We start from the raw sequence: 26015 nt of genomic DNA on the forward strand, positions 1-26015 counted from the left end.
TTATTTTCCATCCTGTAAATTATACATGTATTTGCTCATTTATCGTCTATTTATAACTTTATCCCAGTTTGGGAGGCTTAATACAAAACCTGGCACACTGTTCTGCACAGCAGAAGAAAAAACATTGTACTGGTCGATTTCCCGGTGTATGTTCTGCCAATATGGAAACAATTGAATGTTGTAATTCAGGTCAGTGAAGATTCCAAATCATCTTCTCATTGTACTATGAGCAGTGGAAACACCCAGATGTTCCATGGGGGAAAGTTCGCTTGTGGAGGACAGCAAACAGGGACTCTTACAGAAACAGCTTGTGGATCTTCGCCTCATACACTTGAAGAAAGAGAACGCTATGCTCGGAACCAAGTCTTCTGTTCATTGCTTTGTTCTGCTCATAAAACATGAAGGGTCTATTCATCAGTCTCTATTAGCGCCACACAAAAATGTCATTCTCTAACAAGTCCACACTTTATGGTTCCTTGTAAATGTTAAGAGCCTTACACAAAAGGGCATTAGTGAGCACTGAGTCGTGTAGTGTAATGTATAATAGAATGTTTACATGCAAAACCTTGTAGAGGGACACTGAAGGTCCTGTGGGTTTCTTTAACTTAGAGTTTAGATTTGTTAAAGTGGACCTGTCGCTTGCAAAAGCTTTTGATATGATGTAGATAATACCATCATATGTATATTTGTGATATACATTGGTTTCAATTTGTCTTGTTTTGGATGAAAAAAATTCTGTCCCTTCAACTATTGCCTGTGTCTCTGTGCAGAGACAAAATACAGTGAGGGCAAGACAAGCAGGGCTCTGTGCAGGCTCCTAGCTTGTCAATCATACTGCTGTGTGAGCTGGGGGCATGTCACAGAGCCTTAGTGCACAGATCCCTGCTTGTCCTCACTGCACAGAGCCCTGCTTGTCCTCAGTACACAGAGCCCTGATTTTCCTCAGTGTACAGAGCCCTGCTTGTCCTCAATGCACAGAGCCCTGCTTGTCCTCAGTGTACAGAGCCCTGCTTGTCCTTAGTGTACAAAGCCCTGCTTGTCCTCAGTGTACAGAGCCCTGCTTGTCCTCAATGCACAGAGCCCTGCTTGTCCTCAGTACACAGAGCCCTGCTTGTCCTCAGTGTACAGAGCCCTTCTTGTCCTAAATGCACAGAGCCCTGCTTGTCCTCAGTGTACAGAGCCCTGCTTGTCCTCAGTGTACAGAGCCCTGCTTGTCCTCAATGCACAGAGCCCTGCTTGTCCTCAGTACACAGAGCCCTGATTGTCCTCAGTGTACAGAGCCCTGCTTGTCCTCAATGCACAGAGCCCTGCTTGTCCTCAGTGTACAGAGCCCTACTTGTCCTTAACCCATTAAGGACCACGGGTTTTTCCATTTTTGCATTTTCATTTTTTTCCTCATCACCTTCTAAAAATCATAACGCTTTCAATTTTGGACCTACAGAGACATATGAGGGATTATTTTTTGCGCCACCAATTGTACTTTGCAATGACATCAATCACTTCACCACATTTACGGCGAACCCAGAAAAAAAAATATTTGTGGGGCAAAATTGGGGAAAAAAAGTAATTTTGTAAATTTTGATGTCTTCCGATTCTACGCGGTGCACTTTTCGGTAAAATTACACCATATATGTATTCTGTAGGTCCATACGATTACAATGATACCCAATATATATGTTTTTCTTTATTTCACTACATAAAAAAGATTATAACTACATTCACCAAAATTAGTATGTTTAAAATTGTCCTCTTCTGACCCCTATAACTTTTTTTATTTTTCCATATACGGCCTGGCATGAGAGCTCATTGTTTGCGCCGTAATCTTTAGTTTTTATCGGTACCATTTTTGTTTTGATGGGATTTTTTGATCACTTTTTATACATTTTTTTACTAAGTGACCAAAAATACGCAATTTTGGACTTTGGAATTTTTTTTTACGTGTACACCATTGGCCATGTGGTATAATTAATGTTATATTTTTATAGTTCGGACAGTTACGCATGCGGCAATACCACATATGTTTATTTTTTGTATGTATTGTATTGTTTGTATGTTTTTATATTTTTTATATGGAATTTGGGAAAAGGGTGATGTTTTAAAGGAAAACTGTCAGCTTTCTCCCCCCGCACTAACCAGCGGTACTGGCTGGTAGTGCGGGGGACGCTGACCGTGCCCGGATACGCCGCGCCGTTTGGTCATAGTCTTCTATTATCGGTATATTCAAATGAGGTGCTAACTGGCACACTGACGTCAATGCCAGGCCGCAGCGCCGCCAAGCTCATCAATATTTCTCCCCTCTCTCTTCATTACAGAGTGGGGAGAAGAGGGAGAGGCAGGGGGAGGGGAGGAATATTGATGAGCTGGGCGGTGCTACGGCCCGGCACTGATGTCAGAGTGCCAGTTAGCACCTCATTTGAATATACCGATAACAGAAGATTACGGACGAACGGCGTGGCGGATCCGGGCACGGTAAGGATCAAACTGATCAGCGTCCCCCGTACTACCAGCCAGTACCGCTGGTTAGTGCAGGGGAAGAAAGCTGACATTTTCCTTTAAACTTTTAAGAAGGAAGGGGTTAATGTGTGTTTTTTTTTACTTTTATTAAACTTGTTTTTTTACTTTATTAAAGGAGTACTCTGGTGCAGACTACTTCTGCTCCATTCTGCCCGGGCTGCAAAATAAATTTAAATAAACCATCACTCACATTCCTGGGTTCCCGCGGAGCGCCACTACAGCTGATCGGTCCTCCGGTCCATCTTCTTCAGACGCTTCGTTCACACGGAAGTATGAAGAAGAGGGACCGGAGGACCGATCAGCTGTAGTGGCGCTCCGCGGGAACCCAGGAATGTGAGAGATGGTTTATTTTCATTTTTTTGCAGCCCGGGCAGGACGGAGCAGGAGTAGTCTGCACCAGAGTACTCCTTTAAGATACCTCTGTGCTGTCTAGCAAATATGCGAATGCGCATTCCCGATCTGAGCTCCGCTAGTGACAGATATGTAGCGCTGCTATGTAGACAGTGCAGAATTTATTGTGCTGTCATTCAATGTGAGTATTAAGTATATATATATATATATATATATATATATATATATATATATATAAGAGATCTACATGAAGGGTCATGTATATAGGAGATGGCAGATCTGCATGCAAAGCCATAGTTAAATGTATAATGTGCAAATGGCAAAGTAGATCAAAAGGTCCTGAGTAAAGCAGGTGTGAAAGGTATATGTGTACATAAGGTAGTCAAGGTAGTCAATTTTCCTCATTTTAGGTAGAACAATTGTTTCCTGACTCCATATCTGGTAATCAACAACCCTTCTCCAGATCAACAACGCTTCTCCAGAATCAAGTAACTGTAATGTTGTTATTCTCCAAAAATGTATCCAGGCCCTTATAAACTCTTATATTGAGTTCAACATGACCATTCCTCAGAGAGTTCCATATTCTCACCCCCGTCTGTGCTGCTGTAGAATCCTTCTTTTCTCTAGACATAGAGGATACCCCCTTGTTATAGATAAAGTTCTGGATAAAAATAGATAATGGGAGAGATCTCTGTACTGCCCCCTGATTTATTTCTTTTTTTATACAGTAGTTATGTGGTTGCCCCCTAGCCGTCTTCTTATAATCTAAATAAGCCCTAATTTTGATAATATTTCTCGGTACTATAGTCCTTCAGTTTTATTTATTACTTTAGTTACCCGTCTTCGTACCCTCTCCAGCTCCATTTTCTGCCCAAAACTACACATAGTATTTCATGTGTGTTGCACAGTCTTTTGTTGTGGGCATCTATGCCCCTTTTGATGCACCCCATGATTTTATTTGACTTGGCAGCAGCTGCCTGACACTGGCTGCTACAGTTAATGTACCTTTCAACTAATACTCCTAAGTGCTTTTCTATGTCAGTTCTAATATCCCATGATATTACTACATATTCCAAGATAATTGTCCACATGGTAAAGTATCAGTAAGGACCTTTTTAGACAGGCTGGAGCACTCTAATGGATCTCCGATCTTGTAGATCTGCACTCATTTATGGAGCTTATTACAAAGCACAACTATAGTGTGTATAAGGATTGACTATCGTTGCTTCCATAATTTGTTACCCAGGGTGACGTGCGGCTGACAAATGAAGATTTTTTTCCCTGTCAAAACAATGTGATCAGCCAACAGATGAGCGTTTGCTCGTTCATCGGCTGATCCCTGGCCCTATTATACAGGGCGCCCATACAGAAGCACAGAGTTATTCTTCTCTAGAAACAATACTTAAAAGGGAGAATATCTCTGTGATACACCAACCAATGTAGCATTTAACATTTTTCTTTCTATTGAATTTCATATACATCCAAGATGGAAAAAAAAAAAAAAAAAACATCTGTAGCATAGGCAGGGACATTGTGGACCTATATTATGATATTATGAACCAGCACAACTTGGAACTTTTATGGAGACAAAATTTGGAATGCGTGCAAGGGGAATAAATACCGTATATACTCGAGTATAAGCCGACCCGAATATAAGCTGAGGCCCCTAATTTCACCCCAAAAATCCAGGAAAAGTTATTGACTTGACTATAAGCCTAGGGTGGGAAATACATCATCCCCCCCTGTCATCATCCAGACCCCGGTCATCATCACCCCCGTCATCATCACCCTGTCATTTCCCCCCCCGTCATCATCACCTCGTCATCATCACCCTGTCATCATCCCCCCCCCCTTCATAATCACCGCCTGTCAATCAGTGGTCTTCAACCTGCGGACCTCCAGATGTTTCAAAACTACAACTCCCAGCATGCCCGGACAGCCATTGGCTGTCCGGGCATGCTGGGAGTTTTAGTTTTGAAACATCTGGAGGTCCACAGGTTGAAGACCACTGTGGCCTTCATCATCATCCAGACCCCCCCTTTAGTTTTCTACGCACCTCCCCTCGGTGGGAAGGAAGGGTGAGCTGGTCCGGGCCATCTATGCTGCAGTGACCGTCCTGTGGGGAGGGTTAATCTTTCTGGGCTGTCTATTCTCACCGGGAGGCCCTCTTATCCGCCCTCTTATCCGCCCCGGACTAGTGACATTGCCTTGACGACGACGCACAGGGACGTTCATGCGCAGGGACGTCTGCTGCGCACGGACGTCCCTGTGCGTCGTCATCAAGGCAACGTCACTAGGCCAGGGCTGGCCCAGAGAAGAGGGCCTCCCAGTGAAAATGGACAGCCCGAAACGACTAACCCTCCCGTCCGGACGGTCCCTGCAGCATAGATGGCCCGGACCAGCTCACCCTTCCTTCCCCCCGAGGGGAGGTGAGTAGAAAACTAAAGTCTGGATGATGACGAAGGCCGCAGTGGTCTTCAACCTGCGGACCTCCAGATGTTTCAAAACTACAACTCTCAGCATAATGGAAGTTGTAGTTTTGCAACATCTGCAGGTCCGCAGGTTGAAGGCGGAGAGTTCACTCGAGTATAAGCCGAGGGGGGCGTTTTCAGCACAAAAAATCGTGCTGAAAAACTCGTCTTATACTCAAGTATATACGGTAGTAATTTTTGGACAAGCCATTTTTGTAATAAACCTCTTACCTGAGTTGTTTTTTTTTTTTAATTAAGTTGTGTTTTCCAGATACAAGTGAATTCTGTACTAGTTTTGCCGGTTCATGAATGAGTTTGTGGTTCCCCAGCCAAGAGGATGTATTGAGGAATTGATTTATTATGTTTGAGATTTATTTTGTGAAGGCAAGAGAACAATAGGTCTATTGATTGTCCAAACCGGTTGTCCAAAACAGGCGATCAGGGGAATCAATTTGCCAGTCTCTTGTGTCCTCGATCTCTACAGTCTAATTTCTTTGGTTTTGTGCTATGCTGTGCTTAACCCATGTGCCAGACCGTCAGAATGACTGGACTGCTGAATTACTGGGCTACATAACTGTGTAAAATGTAGTTGATTTATAGACGACGTCTCAGGCTATGTGCATTGGTCATCATTAGGAAATATGGGAATATTTCTAACCTGTATTTTGCCTAGAAAAAAATATTTTATGCCTTTTATGCAGTGACACAAATACATAAGTAACTGACCCATTTCTCTCCTGCATCTCATTACTGAGATGTCCCTTCCCACTGTTCTATTGTCTGTTTGATTCTCTTTGTTCCTAGAAAGAGACTAAATGAATTGAATTCTCCCCCCCCCCCCCCCCCCACCCAAGCTTAAGAAACATTAGACCCTCCAGGGTGTCTGCCTGAGAAGTACATTTATCCAGCACAATGTAAACTTATGTAAATCCTGCAGAGTAATGTGATGCATCGGGGCATGTGCAGCATCTGTCCACTTAGTAGTGTTCACCTGAGAGAAGATGTAACAAGAGATAACTACTAGATATTACACCTGGCGGGGTTGCGGGATCATTATTTTCCCTTTCCACCCCAGGGATTACTTTATTAAAGGGGTATTCCAGGCAAAAACTTTTTTTTATATATCAACTGGCTCCGGAAAGCTAAACAGATTCGTAAATTACTTCTATTAAAAAATCTTAATCCTTCCAATAGTTATTAGCTTCTGAAGTGGAGTTGCTGGTTTCTGTCTAACTGCTTTCTGATGACTCACGTCCCAGGAGCTGTACAGCTCCTATGGGGATATTTTCCCATCATGCACAGCTCCCGGGACGTGACATCATCATTGAGCAGTTAGACAGAAAACTTCAGAAGCTAATAACTATTGGAAGGATTAAGATTTTTTAATAGAAGTAATTTACAAATCTGTTTAACTTTCCGGAGCCAGTTGATATATAAAAAAAAGTTTTTGTCTGGAATACCCCTTTAAATATAAAGGTTATAGCAGTTTAAAGGGAATCTGTCACATTGAACATATACAGTGACCCCCGACCTACGATGGCCCCGACATACGATCATTTCAACATACGATGCTTTTGTATGTCGGGGCCATCGCATAAATGGCTATCCTGCAGCGTTGACTGCTTCAGCTGCCACCGGATAGCCATTTACGGTGCCCCATGTGGTCCGCTGACGATCACTTACCTGTCCTCGGGGCTCCGGCGCGTCCTCTTCGGGATCCTCTGTATTGTCGGCGCTCTCCATAGTCGTCATCATGTCGCTGCGCACGCCGTCCCGTCATCCAATAGGAGCGGCGTGTGTAGCGACGTGATGGCGGCGACGGAGAGTGCGGATGCCGGGGAAGCAGAGGCCTTGCCGGAGCGTGGGGGACACCCCGGGGATGCGGCGGCAGCGATGGAAGGTGACATCCCGGGCAGCGGTGACGAGTTGTGACGTTCCGGAGCGGCGGGGACAGGTGAGTACAACTTCCTCTACCAGTGGTCTTCAACCTGCGGACCTCCAGATGTTGCAAAACTACAACTCCCAGCATGCCCGGACAGCCGTTGGCTGTCTGGGCATGCTGGGTGTTGTAGTTTTGCAACATCTGGAGGTCCGCAGGTTGGAGACCACTGTCCTATACTTTACATTGCATGGATCCCTCAACATACGATGGTTTCAACAAACGATGGTCGGTTTGGAACGGATTACCATCGTATGTTGAGGGACCACTGTAATCTGATCTGCAGGATCATGCTATAAGGAAGGAGGTCCTGAACAGATTGATGTATAGGTTTTGTGGGAAAACATAAGTCTTGAACTTTATTTATTTAATTCTGTTTTTCTTCTTGTTTAGGAGTTGAGTGGATGGTTCTAATCTGTCATTACACCTATATTTCTCTCACAAATACCTTCTTTCTGTTGCTCATTTGTTTTTTCTTTCTGTGCTTTGGAGGGGCATGTCTGTCTCTTGCCTCCACTCATGACTGCTCTTCCTCCCTGAGTTTGCTGTGATGTGCTTCTTCTTCTCATCTAATCACTGTAGGCTGCTCTATTACCCCGTCCTTTCTGTTTTCATTCTGCAGTCTGATAGGACAGGAGTGAGCACAGAGGAGTGCAAGTCCCGTCCTGGCTTACTGGAATTTGTCCCAGCCTGTGCTTCAGCTTGGACAAGAATGATGCTGCAGTTGGATAGAATTATTTTCTGGATGATATGGGGACCCCTAGTGGTGTTTTTTATTATAAGCCATTGGGGGAGATTTATCAAAGGATTTAGATTGTTTTTTCCTGTCTAAAAGTTGCAGTCTAAATATGGGCGACTTTTTTGCGACTTTTGCTTTAGAGGATTTTTAGAACATGATGCATTTTAGTCTATTTTAGACGGAAAAATGCATTGGTGCTGAATTTATCAATAGCGACTTTTCAGCGACAAGTCGCATCGGCTGAAAGTACGTCGAAATGTCAGACCATGTTGGAGCAGGTTTAAATACAGTCTAAACCTTAGATCCCAAAGTCTGTGTACAGAATTTATCAAGAGCCGTGCGCCTTTTGATAAATTAGGCGCACAATAGACCGGCCTAACCCTCTGTAGTTTGGTCTATATTGATGCGGGACATTGACAACTTTGATTAATCTCCCCCATTATTTCTAAATAAAAAGGAGATAAAAATGTTTATGACACATATTAAAAAGGTTAATCTTTTGCCAAGATGTTCAACATATAAAAAGTTTTTGAATCTGGCAGTGCCCAGTGATGTCATTGCCTGAAACTGAGTAATTAACTTTGAAATTCCTCTAGGGGGCAGGCTGTCAGTATGTTTATCATTATAAATTGTAATAAAAAACATAAATTATTCATTTAGTAAAAATGAACTCCATATGTTAGGTTGGCTACAATTTATGTAGGAAAAACAGACTATATTGAAAACTGATACTACCATTATTTGTCTAATGAGTGTAATTAATTTAACCACTTCTACACCAGTGAACTGCTGATCACTCTTCAGTGTCATCTTTCAAGGGACAGCCCATTTTTGTAACAATTTTATTACTCCAGTGCAACTAAAATAAACTGTTTCACCTCACACGACCCCCTTCATATTGAGGCAGTCGATTTTTAGTCGATCTTTATCTTGTAATTCTACTACATTTTAGCGCTCAGTTCTCAGATTGTGTTTGACTAAATTCTATTTGAATGGAATGAACCTTCAGGACTGTTGCACATGTTTTAGATTACTTGAGAATTTAATTGAGATCGTTCATTGAACGTTTTCATTGAACTTAGTCTTGAAATCAAATTCCAATCTACAACTGTAAGTAATAAAACTGCTAACCTGATATAGATTACAGAAAAGGCTGCCAAACCGTGTCATTCATCTAACTGACAGGACGTGAACGTGTGACCTCAGATTGTATAATATTTCAAGGATTGTGCTTTAGTATTAAAAAAAAACCTCTACTTACCTCCCTCAATCCCATGGTGTTTCACTTACCCGGATCAGTGCTGCTGTTCTGTTACCTTGCTAATATGGAAATAGCCACCGTTGTGCATTGGAGATGGGACCCGGCAGATTCAACATCCCTGCCTCCACCCCATCTGCTCCAATATGGCTACTCACCTTTCGCTCACATGGGCAAAGGGGTCTCATAAGTATTTATAAATTGGGCTGGCATATCGAAGCAGAGGGGACGGAGACAGGAACGCTGGGTATGCTGGGCCCCTCCTCCATTGCACAAAGCTGGGGATAAGCATATTAGCAATGGAGACTAATCCGTAGTATATCTCAGGAATGGTGGCACCCATCTGAATAAGTTCTGCATCTTTTTAATCCAGTTCACTCGCACTATAACCCTGTATATTGTGTTTAATGCAGGTGAACTAGCTGTCAGTTTCCTTTTAAAGGGGTATTCCGGGCAAAAACATTTTATCCCCGCAATACCCCTTTAAGTTTTATTCATTTTGTTAACACTTTGGGCTTGTGGTTATATGCATCAGTCAGGCACAGCTGCAATGTAAAGCATGGGGACAGATTAGCAGACAGGGCCTTATTGTCGGTTTCATACTACATCACCGGTTAAAGAGGACATGTGGCCTCTCCTAACATGTCTGCTTTAGGAACTTCTCATATACCCATTGAAAGACCAATTTTTGAGCTTCTTTTGCTCAGTTTTCTGACCTTCCTCTAACTTTAGTAGAAATAAATGATTAAATAGCCAAGTGAGTGTTGAAGGTTTATCCCTATACCATATGATACTATCCAATCAAAGCTTACAGTGCCAGATAGTGGAGGGACATCCCCCCCAACTGAATACACCCTGGTGGCTTTTTAGGCATACATTTCTATAGTAAGAATAACAGAGAATGGCACAACACAGAGCTATTAGAAAAACATTTCTAGAATTGTTATATTATGGGAAATGTAACCTAATAAATCTTCTTATTACATTGGTTTAGGTCACACTGCTTTACTATCTTACTGGAAACAGTTTAGGTCCAGATCCATATAGTGCAGTATAATGTTCTCTTGAAGTTCCAACAATACTAATCTCATCAGTCCGGGATACCTTAATGGTCAGAATCAAAGACCTTTAATTTGCTGTCCAAAACATTAATCTTTCTAAAATACTTCATACAATAATACAGTTACTTTCTATATAAATCATGGCTTATAAAAGAGACCACTAGGAGTCCTCATACTATCCAGAACATAATCCTGGAGGCGGAGAAGGAAAATATGACCCTTACAGACGCGCTGCTAGTTCCGGAGTAATGTAGATGCCAACCAGAGGTATTGGTAAAAAAAAACGGAGTGGTTTATTAGAGCATAAGAGGACAATGAAGTACACAGATGACGAGTTTCGGGGGAGCAACCCCCTTCCTCAGATCAGTTCCAGTTCCTCAGATCAGGGTTGCTCCCCCGAAACGCATCATCTGTGTACTTCATTGTCCTCTTATGCTCTAATAAACCACTCCGGTTTTTTTTTTACCAATACCTCTGGTTGGCATCTACATTACTCCGGAACTAGCAGCGCCTCTGTAAGGGTCATATTTTCCTTCTCCGCCTCCACTTCCATCAGGATCGGATCTCTTCCTTCCCTGGGACCCAGGCTCAGCAGCAGTTCCAGCCCTTCTGTCACCCACGGTGTGGGTTATATGCGAATACCTTATTTGCTCAAGGTGAGCGGCCACTACCTAAGGGGCAAGTCCTGCCCGCTCACTGTGATTGTTTTAATCTGTTATCCCTGTTTAGTGGTAACGCACAAGGCGCCTGTGTCGGTCTCTCCTTTTTTCTCTCCCACACTCAGAACATAATCCTGTCTGGCTTCAGCATCATCTTTGTCCCAGCTTAAAAGGGGTACTCCACTGGAAAACATTTTTTATTAAATCAACGGGTGCCAGAAAGTTAAACAGATTTGTAAATTACTTCTACTAAAAAATCTTAATCCTTCCAGTACTTAGCAGCTTCTGTATAATTCACAGGAAGTTATTTTCTTTTTGAACTTCCCTTCTGTCTGACCACAGTGCTCTCTGCTGACACCTCTGTCCATGTAAGGAACTGTCCAGAGCAGGAGAGGTTTTCTATGGTGATTTGCTTGTACTCTAGACAGTTCCTTACATGGACAGAGGTGTCAGCAGAGAGCACTGTGGTTAGGCAGAAAGGGAATTCAAAAAGAAAATAACTTCATGTGAAGCATACAGCAGCTGATAAGTACTGGAAGGATTAAGAATTTTGGATAATAGTAATTTACAAACCTGTTTACATTTTTGGCACCAGTTGATTTAAATCAAAATGTTTTCCAGTGAAGTACCCATTTAAGCCCAGCCTGGGCAAAAAGTCTAGTAAGTAACTTCTAGGTGCTCACTCCTGTCCTGTCTATCAGACCCCTGTCTGAAAGCAGAGAGAAAGGGGTTACACCCTGCAGTGATTGGATGAAGAGTCCCAGCACAGCAGACTCAGGGAGGATGTGAATGCATGGTGAGAAAGGGCAGGCTCAGTACTTGCCTCGGACATACCCCTTCCTGAGCAGTAGATGTCAGAATGAGTAAGCAGCATAACAAAGGAATTTGTGAGCTAAATACAGAAGCTAGACACATAAAAAAGACACGTAAAGCATCTGCATGACCCAGTGAGTAACATATATAAGCATTATATCTTTTTTAGTGACCTTGATATGTGACAACCACTTGTTTACCTCCTATCACTTTACCTCCCACATTCCTTTGAAAGGTCCTGCAAAATAATCACGCAATAGAACAGTGTTTTGAAACCAGTGTGCCTCCAGCTGTTGCAAAACAACAACTCCCAGCATGCCCGGACAGCCAAAGGCTGTCCGGGCATGCTGGGAGTTGTGGTTTGGCAACAGCTTAGAGACACACTGGTTGGAAAACACTGCAATGGGTGGCAATAAGACCAGGAGATATCACCTTCTATTATGTGGTTGGTTGATCGATTGTTTGTTTGTCATTTTACTCAATGAATGATGAGATAAAATTAAGAATTTTCTTTAAATATTTTTTTTCTTTTATTGATCATTATATTGTATTTGAACTTTCATTCGCATCAATCTATCCCAGTCCTATTGTTACATTTCAAAGTGAACTTGCTCCCTGTCTCAATGATAACGGTTACTGTATCCTTAAATCCCTATCAGCCCGTACTTCCGAGCAAGTAAGGACGGCCTTTCTGTTTCGCCGCTTTCGCCTTGCCGTTGATCCACATCTCTCTTTTGGCTACACGTGGAATAATAAGGGGCCTAGGCAAGCGGCCAGAGGCTGTTGGGCAATAATAGAGGCAGTGGTATGTGCAAAATGTGATTACTGCTGTCAACACGACGGCAAACCAAACAGGGCGAACGCGGCAGACAGATAGTGACCAGAGAAACAGATTATCAGACTCTGTGATAGGAAGGAAGCTTTCGGAGACACATCGAGCTCGCCGTTGTGCTTTGTAGACTCTAGAATGAAGATGCGGGGTGGCAGGGCGCTGTCAATCCGATGATGGAAAAGCTTTTTCGGCAGTGTTTAAAGGGGTTATCCAGGAAAAAACTTATTTTTTATATATCAACTGGCTTTGACAGATTTGTAAATTACTTCTATTAAAAAATCTTAAAGGGGTACTCCGGTGAAAACCTTTTTTCTTTTAAATCAACTGGTGGCAGAAAGTTAAACATATTTGTAAATTACTTCTATTAAAAAAATCTTAGTCCTTCCTGTACTTATTAGCTGCTGAATACTACAGAGGAAATTCTTTTCTTTTTGGAATGCTCTCTGATGACATCACGAGCACAGTTCTCTCTGATGACGTCATTATAATAATAATAACGCTTTATTTATTGTTGTCCTTAGTGGGATTTGAACCCAAGTACTGCAAGGCAGCAGTGCTAACCAGTGAGCTACCATGCTGCCCATAGCATACATCTGCTATGCATCTGCTATGCATGGTTGCTAAAATGGACAGAGATGTCAGCAGAGAGCACTGTGCTCGTGATGCCATCAATGTTCCAAAAAGAAAGGAATTTCCTCTGTAGCATTCAGCAGCCAATAAGTACTGGACGGATTAAGATTTTTTAATAGAAGTAATTTACAAATACGTTTAACTTTCGGCCACCAGTTGATTGAAAAGAAAAAATGTTTTCACCGGAGTACTCCTTTAATCCTTTCAGTACTTATGAGCTTCTGAAGTTAAAGGAGAACTCCGGAATATAAAAATTGTCGCCCAAAATAAAGATGTACATACCTTCCTCCGCTCCCCCGGGGCCTCCGGTAACCGGCTCCGATCTCCGCCGTGATCCACTTCCTGGTTGCTGGTGGTCGGATGAATCATACTGTGCTCAGCCAATCACCAGCCGCAGCAAAGTCCGACTCGGCCAGCGATAGGCTGAGCGGCAGTGTGAAAACGCTTCAGGACACAAAATTCTTCACTACACTGGCACCTGCGGCCAGGGCCGCCGAAAATGTCACACTGCCGCTTAGCCTATCGCCAGCCGAGTCTGGACTTCACTACGGCCAGTGATTGGGTGAGCGCAGTAAGACTCTCCGACTACCAGCAACCAGGAAGTGGATCACGGCGGAGGTCGGAGCCGGTTACTGAAGGCCCCAGGGGAGTGGAGGAAGGTATGTACATCTTTATTTTTTTACTGCCGGCACTATGGGCGACAATTTTTATATTCCGGAGTTCTCCTTTAAGGTTGTTATTTTCTGTCTAAGTGCTCTCTGATGACACGTGTCTCAGGAACCGCCCAGTTTAGAAGCAAATCCCCATAGCAAACCTCTTCTTAACTGGTCGGTTCCCGAGACAGGTGTCATCAGAGAGCACTTAGACAGAAAAGAGCAACCTTAACTTCAGAAGCTCATGAGTACTGAAAGGATTAAAAAAAATTAATAGAAGTCATTTACAAATCTGTTTAACTTTCTGGAGCCAGTTGATATATAAAAAATGTTTTTTTCCTGGATAACCCCTTTAACTTTTGAAACTTTCCATATTTTGAGGACAGAACCATGTTTGTCTCTGCGTTTTCCCAGCTCTTCTAGTATTTCCACAGCTGCCAGCATCTAAATATAAACGTTAAAAAAATAAGGCACCCAAAATAAGCCGCATGGGTGACTTGGTGCACCTCTGGCCTACTTTACAGGCCCATTTGTGTAATGAGAGAGGCTGAAGTATTTCTATATAAAGGGCAGCTTTACTTCTGGAATTGCGCGGTGTCAAGATAAATACAGTCACTAAAGATGGAGATGGCTAGAAAGTTGATTCAGCTCTGTAGCCGGCCACCCACAAAATGTTCATGGGAACGTTGGAGAATGTCATGGCCAGGATTTGTCCAATGTATAATTTAACTATCAATTCTATTACACAAGTCCTGAAATGTTGACAATAGCTGTTACAGTCATATAAATTAGTTTTTTTTTTTTTTTTTTTTTTTAATTGTGATAAAAAAAATATCATTTTATTAGCTTGTTTCTTTTGCTTGTAAGTTTTCTGTGTTGCTGCTAATCTTTCTGTTGGTGGCAGGCTCTGGACAGAATCAGTCTTCTTCCCTCCGAAAATATAGTCCCTTTGCAAAAGGTGTTCTCTCATCTACACTCCCACAGTAGTGTGAACGCGAACAGAGGATAACTGTACAGAGAGTAGTGGATGCATGGAAAAGCCTTCCTGTAGAAGTGGTAGCTGCAGCTACAGTAAAGGCGTGTGTACTGCTGCTTAGTCATTCTGACATCAACTGCTCAAAAAGGGGCATGTCCGAGGCAAGTACTAAGCCGCCTTTAATCACAATACATTTACTTCCTCCCTGAGTCTGCTGTGCTGTGCATGGTCTCTTTATCCAATCTCTGCAGGCTGCTCTGTAACCATCTCCTCTCCGTTTTCAGACAGGAATCTGATAGACAGGACAGGAGTGAGCACAGAGGAGTGCTAGTGCCGCCATCATTTACTGGACCGAAGCCTGTGCTTCAAATAGGACAAAGAGGATTCTGATGATGCTGTGTTCTCACATGTAGCGTTTACTTAGCGCATGTTTACCGCTATTTTCTGAAATGTTGCAAGTTGCTGTCAATTGCACAATTTTTCTTTTATTTATGAAAATAGTGTTAAAAATGTGGCGGTACCATGACTAATTAACACGTGTAAAGACAGCCTATGGGTTCAGCAAATGAGTGTAGATCACTGAGATCGGTGCTTGTTATCTAGCCACTAACAAAGTCTAATAGGCTCTTAAAGGGGTACTCCGCCCCTAGACATCTTGTCCCCTATCCAAAGGAGAAGGAATAAGATGTCTGATCACAGGGGTCCCGCCGCTGGGAACCACCGACATCTCCCCTGCAGCAGCCCCTGTCATCTGGTGCACAGAGCGATGACTGGCGATACAGGGGCCGCAGGCTGGTGACGTCAGGGCCCACCCCGCAAGTCTATGGGAGGGGGTGTGGCGGCCAGTGTATCGCCAGGCATCAGGTACGGAGCGAAGTTCGCTCCGTGCACCAGATGACAGGGGGTGCTGCAGGAGAGATCACGTGAGGTTCCCAGCAGCGGTACCCACGCGATCATACATCTTATCCCCTATCCTTTGTATAGGGGATAGGATGTCTAGGGGTGGAGTACCCCTTTAAATTGAGATTACTGACTCTCAAAGTCTGATAAAGATAGATAGATAAGTGTACTAATTCTTATATTAATAATACATTTGTAGCTGAAGGAAACCATTCTTTTTATTGGCAAGCGCCAGCGCCTGCTTTTTGTGACATTTGTTGTCTGCGAAGTTTGTTCATAGATGAAAAAAAAGCAAAAGAGCTGATTTGGTTCCCACGTGAGTAGCTTTGTTTTCACTTTTTTTTTTTTTTTTTTTTCCCCTTTCGACCCTCTAGAGAAATATTTTGTTTCTCAGAGATTAACACGTAACATAGGAAATGCAGAACCCGCCCACCATACAGCGCTGTTCTCTGACTTTGTATCCGTTTCCTCTAATACTGATTATACAGTTGAGGTTAAAACATCAATGTGAAGCGACTCAGCATGCAGGGAAGGTGGAAACAACCCATCTTTTTGCTCCAAACAAAGCTTCAGTCCAGAGCTGGGTCTATGAAGTCAGGTAATATATTCGCTCAAGAATGATCTGGATTCACCTGCCATGGAATCTGTAGGAAAAGAATGGGTTTGATCTGTATTCAGCAGGTTTGATCGGTTTCTTTCACGTTATTATTTTAACTATGGTGATGGATAACCATCAATGGGGACATGGACGCAGTCTATATGGTAATTGTACTCCTCTTGGTTTGTTCTCCAGCTTTTGAAACTTTTTTTCATGTTACAGTCAACTGTTGACTACGTGCAATAGTGATATAACTAGGAGCAAGGGATCTTAAATAAGACGTAACAGATCAGACAACAGATCCTGTATATGTTAATGCATTTAATAATGCAGGCCTGGATTTACAGAAACATCACTTAAGCCTGAGTCTACTTACAGATCCACAATAATGTGGGCAGAGTAGATGGAAGAAGCAGAGGTGAAGGATCAGCACCCTGCTTATGCTGCACAGTACAGTTTTCTTCTTTATTGGCGGTGTATGAATGATTTATTATGTACATATCATAATAATTCAGCATTGTTCCAATTACAGTTGAGCTTTTGTCATGGACGTTTGGGTATTGCATGAAAAATGTAATCCAGAGGTGGTTGAGACTGCAAATGGAGGCTTGAAGTCATTGTAATAATGATATACAGTGATCCCTCAACTTACAATGGCCTCAACATACAATAGTTTCAACATACAAGGGTCTTTTCTGGACCATTGTAACTTGAAACCAGACTCAACATACAATGCTACGGACAGTCCAGATCTGTGAGACTTGTCACAACTGGAGGAACTTACCAATTAGAATGGGCATTTTACTGGTAAATCACTTGTATTACTGAAGTGCATGCACTGACTGGCTGTCTGGTAGCGCCCCCTACAGTACAGGGAGGTATTACATGTTCTGTACTACTCCTTACCTGTATTACTGAAGTGCATGCACTGACTGGTGTCTGGTAGCGCCCCCTACAGTACAGGGAGGAACTACAAGTTCTGTACTACTCCTTACCTGTATTACTGAAGTGCATGCACTGACTGGTGTCTGGTAGTGCCCCCTACAGTCCAGGGAGGAACTACAAGTTCTGTACTACTCCTTACCTGTATTACTGAAGTGCATGCACTGACTGGTGTCTGGTAGCGCCTCCTACAGTCCAGGGAGGAACTATAAGTTCTGTACTACTCCTTACCTGTATTACTGAAGTGCATGCTCTGACTGGTGTCTGGTAGCACCCCCTACAGTACAGGGAGGAACTACAAGTTCTGTACTACTCCTTACCTGTATTACTGAAGTGCATGCACTGACTTGTGTCTGATAGCGCCCCCTACAGTCCAGGGAGGAACTACAAGTTCTGTACTACTCCTTACCTGTGCCAGGGTTAGCTGATCCTTAGGACACCAAGAAAGGGTGGCTCTATTAAGGACACTGTGTGTACTGTATAGGACCCTGAAGAAGCTCCTGTCCTCTACATAAACCATTGCTTCCCAACAAGGGTGCCTCCAGCTGTTGCAAAACTACAATTCCCAGCATGCCCGGACAGCCAACGGCTGTCAGGGCATGCTGGGAGTTGTAGTTTTGCAACAGCTGGAGGCACCCTGTTTGGGAAACACTAACATAGACAGTGATTTACAGCTCCCAGCAGCTCTTTCTTACTTTTACAGTGACCCCCCGACATACGATGGCCCCGACATATGATCAAATGAACAAACGATGCTTTTTTATGTCGGGGCCATCGCATTAAGCGCTATCCAGCAGCGCAGAATTCTTAAGCTGCTGCCGGATAGCAGCTTAATGTTCCCCGTGTGGTGCGGTAAGTATTACTTACCACTCCACGATGCTCAGGGGTGCCCTTCGGGTCCAGCGCTGGTCCTCCGGTGTCTTCTCTGCCCTCTCCGGTGACATCAATACGAAGCTGCGCACGCCATCCCGTCATCCAATAGGAACAGCGTACGCAGCGACGTAATGACGTCGCTACGTAGGCCCAGTAAGGCCTTGCGGAGGACCGGAGAAGACAGCGGAGGACCGGAGAAGACCAGGAGAGCCCAGCGGAGGCCCGGGGACACCATCGGGAGCGGCTAGGACACCATCAGGAGCGGCTAGGACACCATCAGGAGCGGCGGGATGCGGTCCGGAGCGGCGGGGACAGGTGAGTATGACTTTACTTTTTTACATTGCACGAATCCCTCAACATACGATGGATTCAACAAACGATGGCTCGTTTGGAACGAATTACCATCGCATGTTGAGGGACCACTGTATATGTAAGGACTTGCTTTATCTGTATTAGTTATCTACTTATTTTTCTTTAATCCTCACTTTTTCCTATTTTTGGATGACATTTTGGAGGCTTCAGAATCAATTACCAGGTTTCCATAGAGTTATGGTCTCAACATACAATGGTTTCAAGATACAATGGTCGTCCTGGAACCGATTAATATTGTAACTTGAGGGACCAGTGTATGTGTTATATGCTTATATGCATCTGATGTGTGAGAATAAATTGATATCTACAGGTTATAGCGATTCACTGGAATGAAGTTCCCGAATATGCACGTGTGACTTGCCCTTTTTATGGGGGAGAGAACAGAATGTCGGGTGACACCTGTTGTATACTTTTTTGCAGTCCTTTTATTGCAGTCATTGACAGCTTTGCAAATGTTAGCCATGAAGTCTGATAATGATGAGCTATATAACAAATGTCACAAGGTGCTTCATATTTACTACTATGTCGATGTTTCTGGTAATGAGGAAACACACTGCTGGAGTTTTCACAAAGATTGTACGGTGCTGCGTCTTCCCACATACTGTAACAGAAGGCAGACTGGGTACAAATATAGGGGGAGATTTACCAAAACCTGTGCAGAGGAAAACTTGCCCAGTTGCTCATAGCAACCAATCAGATTGCTTCTTTCATTTTTCACAGGCCTTCATAAAAATGAAAGCAGCAAGCTGATTGGTTGCTATGGGCAACTGGGCAAGGTTTCCTCTGCACAGGTTTTGATAAATCTCCCCCATAAAGAATACTGTATATACTCGAGTATAAGCCGACCCGAGTATAAGCCGAGGCCCCTAATTTCAACCCAAAATCCCAGGAAAAGTTATTGACTCGAGTATAAGCCTAGGGTGGGAAATACATCATCCCCCCCTGTCATCATCCAGACCCCCGTCATTAACATCCTCATCATCATCACCGCCTGTCATCATCCAGACCCTCATCATCATCACCTGTCATCATCCCCTTGTCATCATCCCCACCCCCCTTCATCATCCCCTTGTAATCATCCCACACACCCCCTTCATCATCCCCCTGTCATCATCCCCACCCCCCTTCATCATCCCCTTGTAATCATCCCACCCCCCCCCCCCTTCATCATCCTCTTGTCATCATCCGCCCTCAGTGGTTTTCAACCTGCGGACCTCCAGAGGTTTCAAAACTACAACTCCCAGCAAGCCCGGGCAGCCATCGGCTGTCTGGGCTTGCTGGGAGTTGTAGTTTTGAAACCTCCGGAGGTCCGCAGGTTGAAGACCACTGCGGCCTTCGACATCATCCAGCCCCCTCTCACCCCCTTTAGTTCTGTTCAGTACTCGCCTCCGCTCGGCGCTGGTCCGGTGCTGCAGGACTGTCCGGTGAGGCGGTCGTCCCGTGGGATAGTGGTTCCGGGCTGCTATCTTCACTGGGGGCGCCTCTTCTCCGTGCTGCGGGCCCGGAATAGAGGTGTTGCCTGGACGATGACGCAGAAGTACGTTGGTAATGAACGAACCTCTGCGTCGTCGTCAAGGCAACGTGACTATTCTGGGGCCGGGCCCGAAGCGCTTAGAAGAGGCCTCCCCGGTGAAGATAGCAGCCCGGAACCACTATCCCACCAGACGACCTCCTCACCGGACAGTCCTGCAGCACCGGACCAGCGCCGAGCGGAGGCGAGTACAGAACTAAAGGGGGTGAGAGGGGGCTGGATGATGTCGAAGGCCGCAGTGGTCTTCATTCCTACTCCTTGTCTCCAGTCTCCTGATTGTATCTACGCCTTTTAGTTCTGTCCATTCTGTGACCACATCAGCCTAGTTCCGGTGTCCACGTACCTGCTTTTCTTAAGTGTTCATGTTCTAGATTTCACGTTCTAATCTGAAAAAGTTACTGTATTATTCAACATGGTCACTTGCTTGTTTCCTGTAGTACTGAGAGTAATAAAGTACTGTTTACACATTGCAATATGACATCAATGTTTGAGGTATTTTTCATTAAGCCGGAATGTTCAGCTATTAAACAAACATTGGTTGTGTTATATCTGTGTTTTGTGTATTTGCTACAAAGTACGGTATACACTTGAGTACAAGCCGAGTTTTTCAGCACGATTTTTCGTGCTGAAAACGCCCCTCTCGGCTTATACTCGAGTGAACTCTCCGCCTGTCAATCCCTTCTCAGTGGCCATCGGCTGTCCGGGCATGCTGGGAGTTGTAGTTTTGAAAAATCTGGAGGTCCGCAGGTTGAAGACCACTGCGGCCTTTGTCATCATCCAGACCCCCCTTTAGTTTTCTACTCACCTCCCCTCGGTCGGAAGGAAGGGTGAGCTGGTCCGTCCGGTGCGGACGGTTAGTCGTTCCAGGCTGTCCATCTTCACCGGGAGGCCCCGGGCCAGCCCCGGACTAGTGACGTTGCCTTGACAACGACGCACAGGGACATCCGTGCGCAACAGATGTCCGTGACATCCCTGCGCATGAACGTCCCTGTGCGTCGTCGTCAAGGCAACGTCACTAGTCTGGGGCTGGCCCGGGGCCTCCCGGTGAAGATGGACAGCCCGGAACGACTAACCCACCCCACTGGACGGTCCTGCAGCATAGATGGCCCGAGACAGCTCACCCTTCCTTCCCACCGAGGGGAGGTGAGTAGAAAACTAAAGGGGGGTCTGGATGATGACAAAGGCCGCAGTGGTCTTCAACCTGCGGACCTCCAGATGTTTCAAAACTACAACTCCCAGTATGCCGGGACAGCCATCGGCTGGGAGTTGTAGTTTTGCTACATCTGGAGGTCCGCAGGTTGAAGACCACTGATGAAGGGATTGACAGGCGGTGATGATGAAGGGGGGGGGGTGATGACAAGGGGGATGATGACAGGGTGATGATGATGAGGGTGTTAATGACGGGGGGTCTAGATGATTACATGGGGGGATGATGTATTCCCCCCCCCCCCCCCAGGCTTATAGTCGAGTCAATAACTTTTCCTGGGTTTTTGGGGTGAAATTAGGGGCCCTAGCTTATATTCGGGTCGGCTTATACTCGAGTATATACGGTAATTTGTTTGGGTGAACACTCTCTGTGTGGGGATTCTATCATTTCTATCAGGATTTGTCCTTGTCACTGACTGTTCAGGCTACTTTGAGACTCCTCAATGTTTTCTTCTGTTTTTGTAGCTGCAGATAACATAGCCTGTCAGCAACTCATGTAGCCTTTATATTTATGAACAGTAATTCAGATTGAAAGTTTTCCACCTAAGAGCACTAGACTGAAATGCCATTTGAGGCATTTCATTGTTAATTTTACAGTGCTGACATCTGAATGTAGATTCTGTAATTTTGGCATTTACCTTTGTCTTTTAACAGTAAGACAATTGACAACTTTGTAGGTGTTAAAAAAAATACTGAAGTCCATTGTTGCCTTAACAGAAAGTCCTTTGACTTTTGTCTTCCATTGCTGGAGGTTGTATTGTAATATGTTCTGACTTTTTCCAGTGTAGTGAGGCTACATAAAACTTTCACAGCAGTTCACTCTCCTTTTAGCCCAAAGAGCACAAAAAAATATTCTACGGTTTTGCACAAAGGAGCTATGAAAGTGTACAATGTATAGTTAGGACTTCACTATATTAAAGATGGAAATGCTGACACTCTCTTTTTTGGCTGCTAAAAACCATGTTCTATGCACAGCAGCCTATAAATCACTCCTGTTGGCAAAACCCTTGGTAAACGTATGTTGTTAGAGTGACAACCACTTTTTTCATAAAGGAAAATACAAGAGGTATAGTCCGGCTGTCACAGCGTGCGCTCCGGTCCCCTTCCCCGGACCGGAGCGCCCGCTCCCTCGGCCTACTGCCTCGAGATCCCGGGGTCCCCCGGTCAGTCACACTGACTGGGAGCCCGGGTTTCCTTGTGTCGGGGACGTGGCTGCTGTGACGGCTGGTCCCCGTTCACGCACCGCATCCCTATTCCACTTACCTGGCTCCCCGCTCCCTGCGCCGTCCACATCTGCCTCCCGGCACGCGCGGCCCCGCTCTCTAGGGTGTGCGTGCGCCGCCTTCAGTACATTTAACCCCTTAAGGACCAGGCAATTTTACACCTTAGGACCGGAGCGTTTTTTGAACATCTGACCACTGTCACTTTAAACATTAATAACTCTGGGATGCTTTTACCTATCATTCTGATTCCGAGATTGTTTTTTCGTGACATATTCTACTTTATGTTATTGGTAAAATTTTGTCGATACTTGCATCGTTTCTTAGTGAAAAATTCCAAAATTTGCTGAAAAAATAGAAAATTTTGCATTTTTCTAACTTTGAAGCTCTCTGCTTGTAAGGAAAATGGATATTCCAAAAAAAAAAAAAATTTATTCACAAATACAATATGTCTACTTTATGTTTGCATCATAAAATTGACGTGTTTTTACTTTTGCAAGACACCAGAGGGCTTCAAAGTTAAACAGCAATTTTCCAATTTTTCACAACATTTTCAAACTCACTATTTTTCAGGGACCAGTTCAGGTTTGAAGTGGATTTGAAGGGTCTTCATATTAGAAATACCCCACAAATGACACCATTATAAAAACTGCACCCCCCCAAAGTATTCAAAATGACATTCAGTCAGCGTTTTAACCCTTTAGGTGTTTCACAGGAATAGCAGCAAAGTGAAGGAGAAAATTCACCATCTTCATTTTTTACACTCGCATGTTCTTGTAGACCCAATTTTTGAATTTTTACAAGGGGTAAAAGGAGAAAATGTATAGTTATATTTGTAGCCCAATTTCTCTCGAGTAAGGACACACCTCATATGTCCATGAAAAGTGTTCGGCGGGCGCAGTAGAGGGCTCAGAAGCGAAGGAGCGACAAGGGGATTTTGGAGAGTATGTTTTTCTGAAATGGTTTTTGGGGGGCATGTTGCATTTAGGAAGCCCCTATGGTACCAGAACAGCAAAAAATCCCCACATGGCATACCATTTTGGAAACTAGACCCCTTGGGGAACGTAACAAGGGGTAAAGTGAACCTTAATACCCCACAGGTGTTTCACGACTTTTGCATATGTAAAAAAATTTATATTTTTTTTCACTAAAATGTGTGTTTCCCCCCAAATTTCACATTTTTGCAAGGGTGAATAGCAGAAAATACCCCCCAAAATTTGTAACCCCATCTCTTCTGAGTATGAAGGTACCCCATAAGTGGACCTGAAGTGCACTACGGGCGAACTACAATGCTCAGAAGAGAAGGAGTCATATTTGGCTTTTGGAGAGCAAATTTTGGTCAGGGGGCATGTCGCATTTAGGAAGCCCCTATGGTGCCACAACAGCAAAAAACCCTCACATGGCATACCATTTTGGAAACTAGACCCCTTGAGGAACGTAACAAGGAATAAAGTGAGCCTTAATACCCCACACGGGTTTCACGACTTTTGCATATGTAAAAAAATATATATATTTTTTCACTAAAATGTGTGTTTCCCCCCAAATTTCACATTTTTGCAAGGGTTAATAGCAGAAAATACCCCCCAAAATTTGTAACCCCATCTCTTCTGAGTATGAAGGTACGCCATAAGTGGACCTGAATTGCACTATGGGCAAACTACAATGCTCAGAAGAGAAGGAGTCATATTTGGCTTTTGGAGAGCAAATTTTGCTCGGGGGGCATGTCGCATTTAGGAAGCCCCTATGGTGCCAGGACAGCAAAATAACCCCAACATGGCATACCATTTTGGAAACTAGACCCCTTGAGGAACGTAACAAGGGGTACAGTGAGCATTTACCCCCCACTGGTGTCTGTCAGAACTTTGGAACAGTGGGCTGTACAAATTTTTTTTATTTGCACAGCCCACTGTTCCAAAGATTTGTCAGACACCAGAGGGGTGTGAATTCTCACTGCACCCCTTATTACATTTCGTGAGGGGTGTAGTTTCCGAAATGGGGTCACATGTGTTTTTTTTTTTTGCGTTTGTCAAAACCGCTGTAACAATCAGCCACCTCTGTGCAAATCACCTCAAATGTACATGGTGCACTCTCCCTTCTGGGCCTTGTTGTGTGCCCCCCAGAGCACTTTGCGCCCACTTATGGGGTATCTCCGTAGTCGGGAGAAATTGCATTACAAATTTTGGGGGGCGTTTTTCCCTTTTATCTCTTGTCAAAATGAAAAGTATAGGGCAACACCAGCGTGTTAGTGTAAAAAATTTATTTTTTTACACTAACATGCTGTTGTAGACCCCAACTTCACCTTTTCATAAAGGGTTAAAGGAGAAAAAGCCCCCCAAAATTTGTAACACAATTTCTCCCGAGTACGGCGATACCCCATATGTGACCCTATTATGTTGCCTTGAAATACGACAGGGCTCCAAAGTGAGAGCGCCATGCGCATTTGAGGCCTGAATTAGGGATTTGCATAGGGGTGGACATAGGGGTATTCTACGCCAGTGATTCCCAAACAGGGTGCCTCCAGCTGTTGCAAAACTCCCAGCATGCTTGGACAGTCAACGGCTGTCCTGCAATACTGGGAGTTGTTGTTTTGCAACAGCTGGAGGCTCCATTTTGGAAACAGTGGCATACCGGACGTTTTTCATTTTTATTGGGGAGGGGAGGGGGGCTGTGTAGGGGTATGTGTATATGTAGTGTTTTTTTTACTTTTTATTTTATTTTGTGTTAGTGTAGTGTAGTGTTTTTAGGGTACAGTCACATGGCAGGGGATTACAGCGAGTTCCCGCTGCGAGTTTGAGCTGCCGCGCAAAATTTGCTGCATCGCAAACTTGCAGCCTGATACTCACTGTAAGCCCCCTGCCCATGTGAATGTACCCTGTACATTCACAAGGGGGGGACCTCCAGCTGTTGCAAAACTACAACTCCCAGCATGCACAGTTTATCAGTGCATGCTGGTAGTTATAGTTTTGCAACAGCTGGAGGCACACGGTTGGGAAACACTGAGTTAGGAAACAGACAATGTTTCCCAACCAGTGTGCCTCCTGTTGTTGCAAAACCACAACTCCCAGCATTCTCAGGCATGCTGGGAGTAGTAGTTCGGCAACATCTTTAGAGCCAGATGTTGCCGAACTACAACTCCCAGCATGCTGGGAGTTGTAGTTTTGCAACATCTGGAGGACTACAGTTTGCAGACCACTAATACAGTGGTTCCCAATCTGTGCCCTTCCAGATGTTGCAAAACTACAACTCCCAGTATGCCAAAACTGTCCAGGCATGCTGGGAGTTGTAGTTCTGCAACATCTGAAGGGCCAGATGTTACAGAACTACAACTCCCAGCATGCCTGGACAGTAAGGACATGCTGAGGATGTGTAGTTTTGCAACATCTGGAAGGGCACAGTGGTCTCCAAACTGTGGACCTCCAGATGTTGCAAAACTGCAACTCCCAGCATGCCCAGACGCCAAGGGCTGTCTGGGCATGC

General features: G+C 44.3%; 1 protein-coding gene and 1 long non-coding RNA gene across 5 annotated transcripts in view; one reads left to right on the top strand and one right to left on the bottom strand.

Annotated features, from left to right (window-relative positions):
• UTRN (utrophin) overlaps nucleotides 1-26015 on the top strand; it is a 702825-nt gene that overhangs the window by 40878 nt on the left and 635932 nt on the right. Inside the window, exon 1 of one of the 4 annotated variants that reach the window (XM_056567372.1) lies at nucleotides 16145-16394. The exons of the other annotated variants lie outside the window; for them this stretch is intronic. Coding sequence (XP_056423347.1) covers nucleotides 16319-16394 — 76 coding nt within the window. The 5' untranslated portion in view covers nucleotides 16145-16318. Of the gene's footprint in view, nucleotides 1-16144; nucleotides 16395-26015 lie in introns of those variants that run through there. 4 annotated transcript variants of the gene reach the window in all.
• On the bottom strand, nucleotides 16307-21049 carry LOC130362602 (uncharacterized). Its single transcript, XR_008891484.1, has 3 exons — nucleotides 20918-21049; nucleotides 20456-20498; nucleotides 16307-16440 (listed from the first exon to the last, which is right to left on the bottom strand). It is a non-coding gene; the product is annotated as an uncharacterized LOC130362602 (long non-coding RNA).

Source organism: Hyla sarda, chromosome 3, assembly GCF_029499605.1.
Source record: "Hyla sarda isolate aHylSar1 chromosome 3, aHylSar1.hap1, whole genome shotgun sequence".
Classification (NCBI taxonomy): Eukaryota; Metazoa; Chordata; class Amphibia; order Anura; family Hylidae; genus Hyla; species Hyla sarda.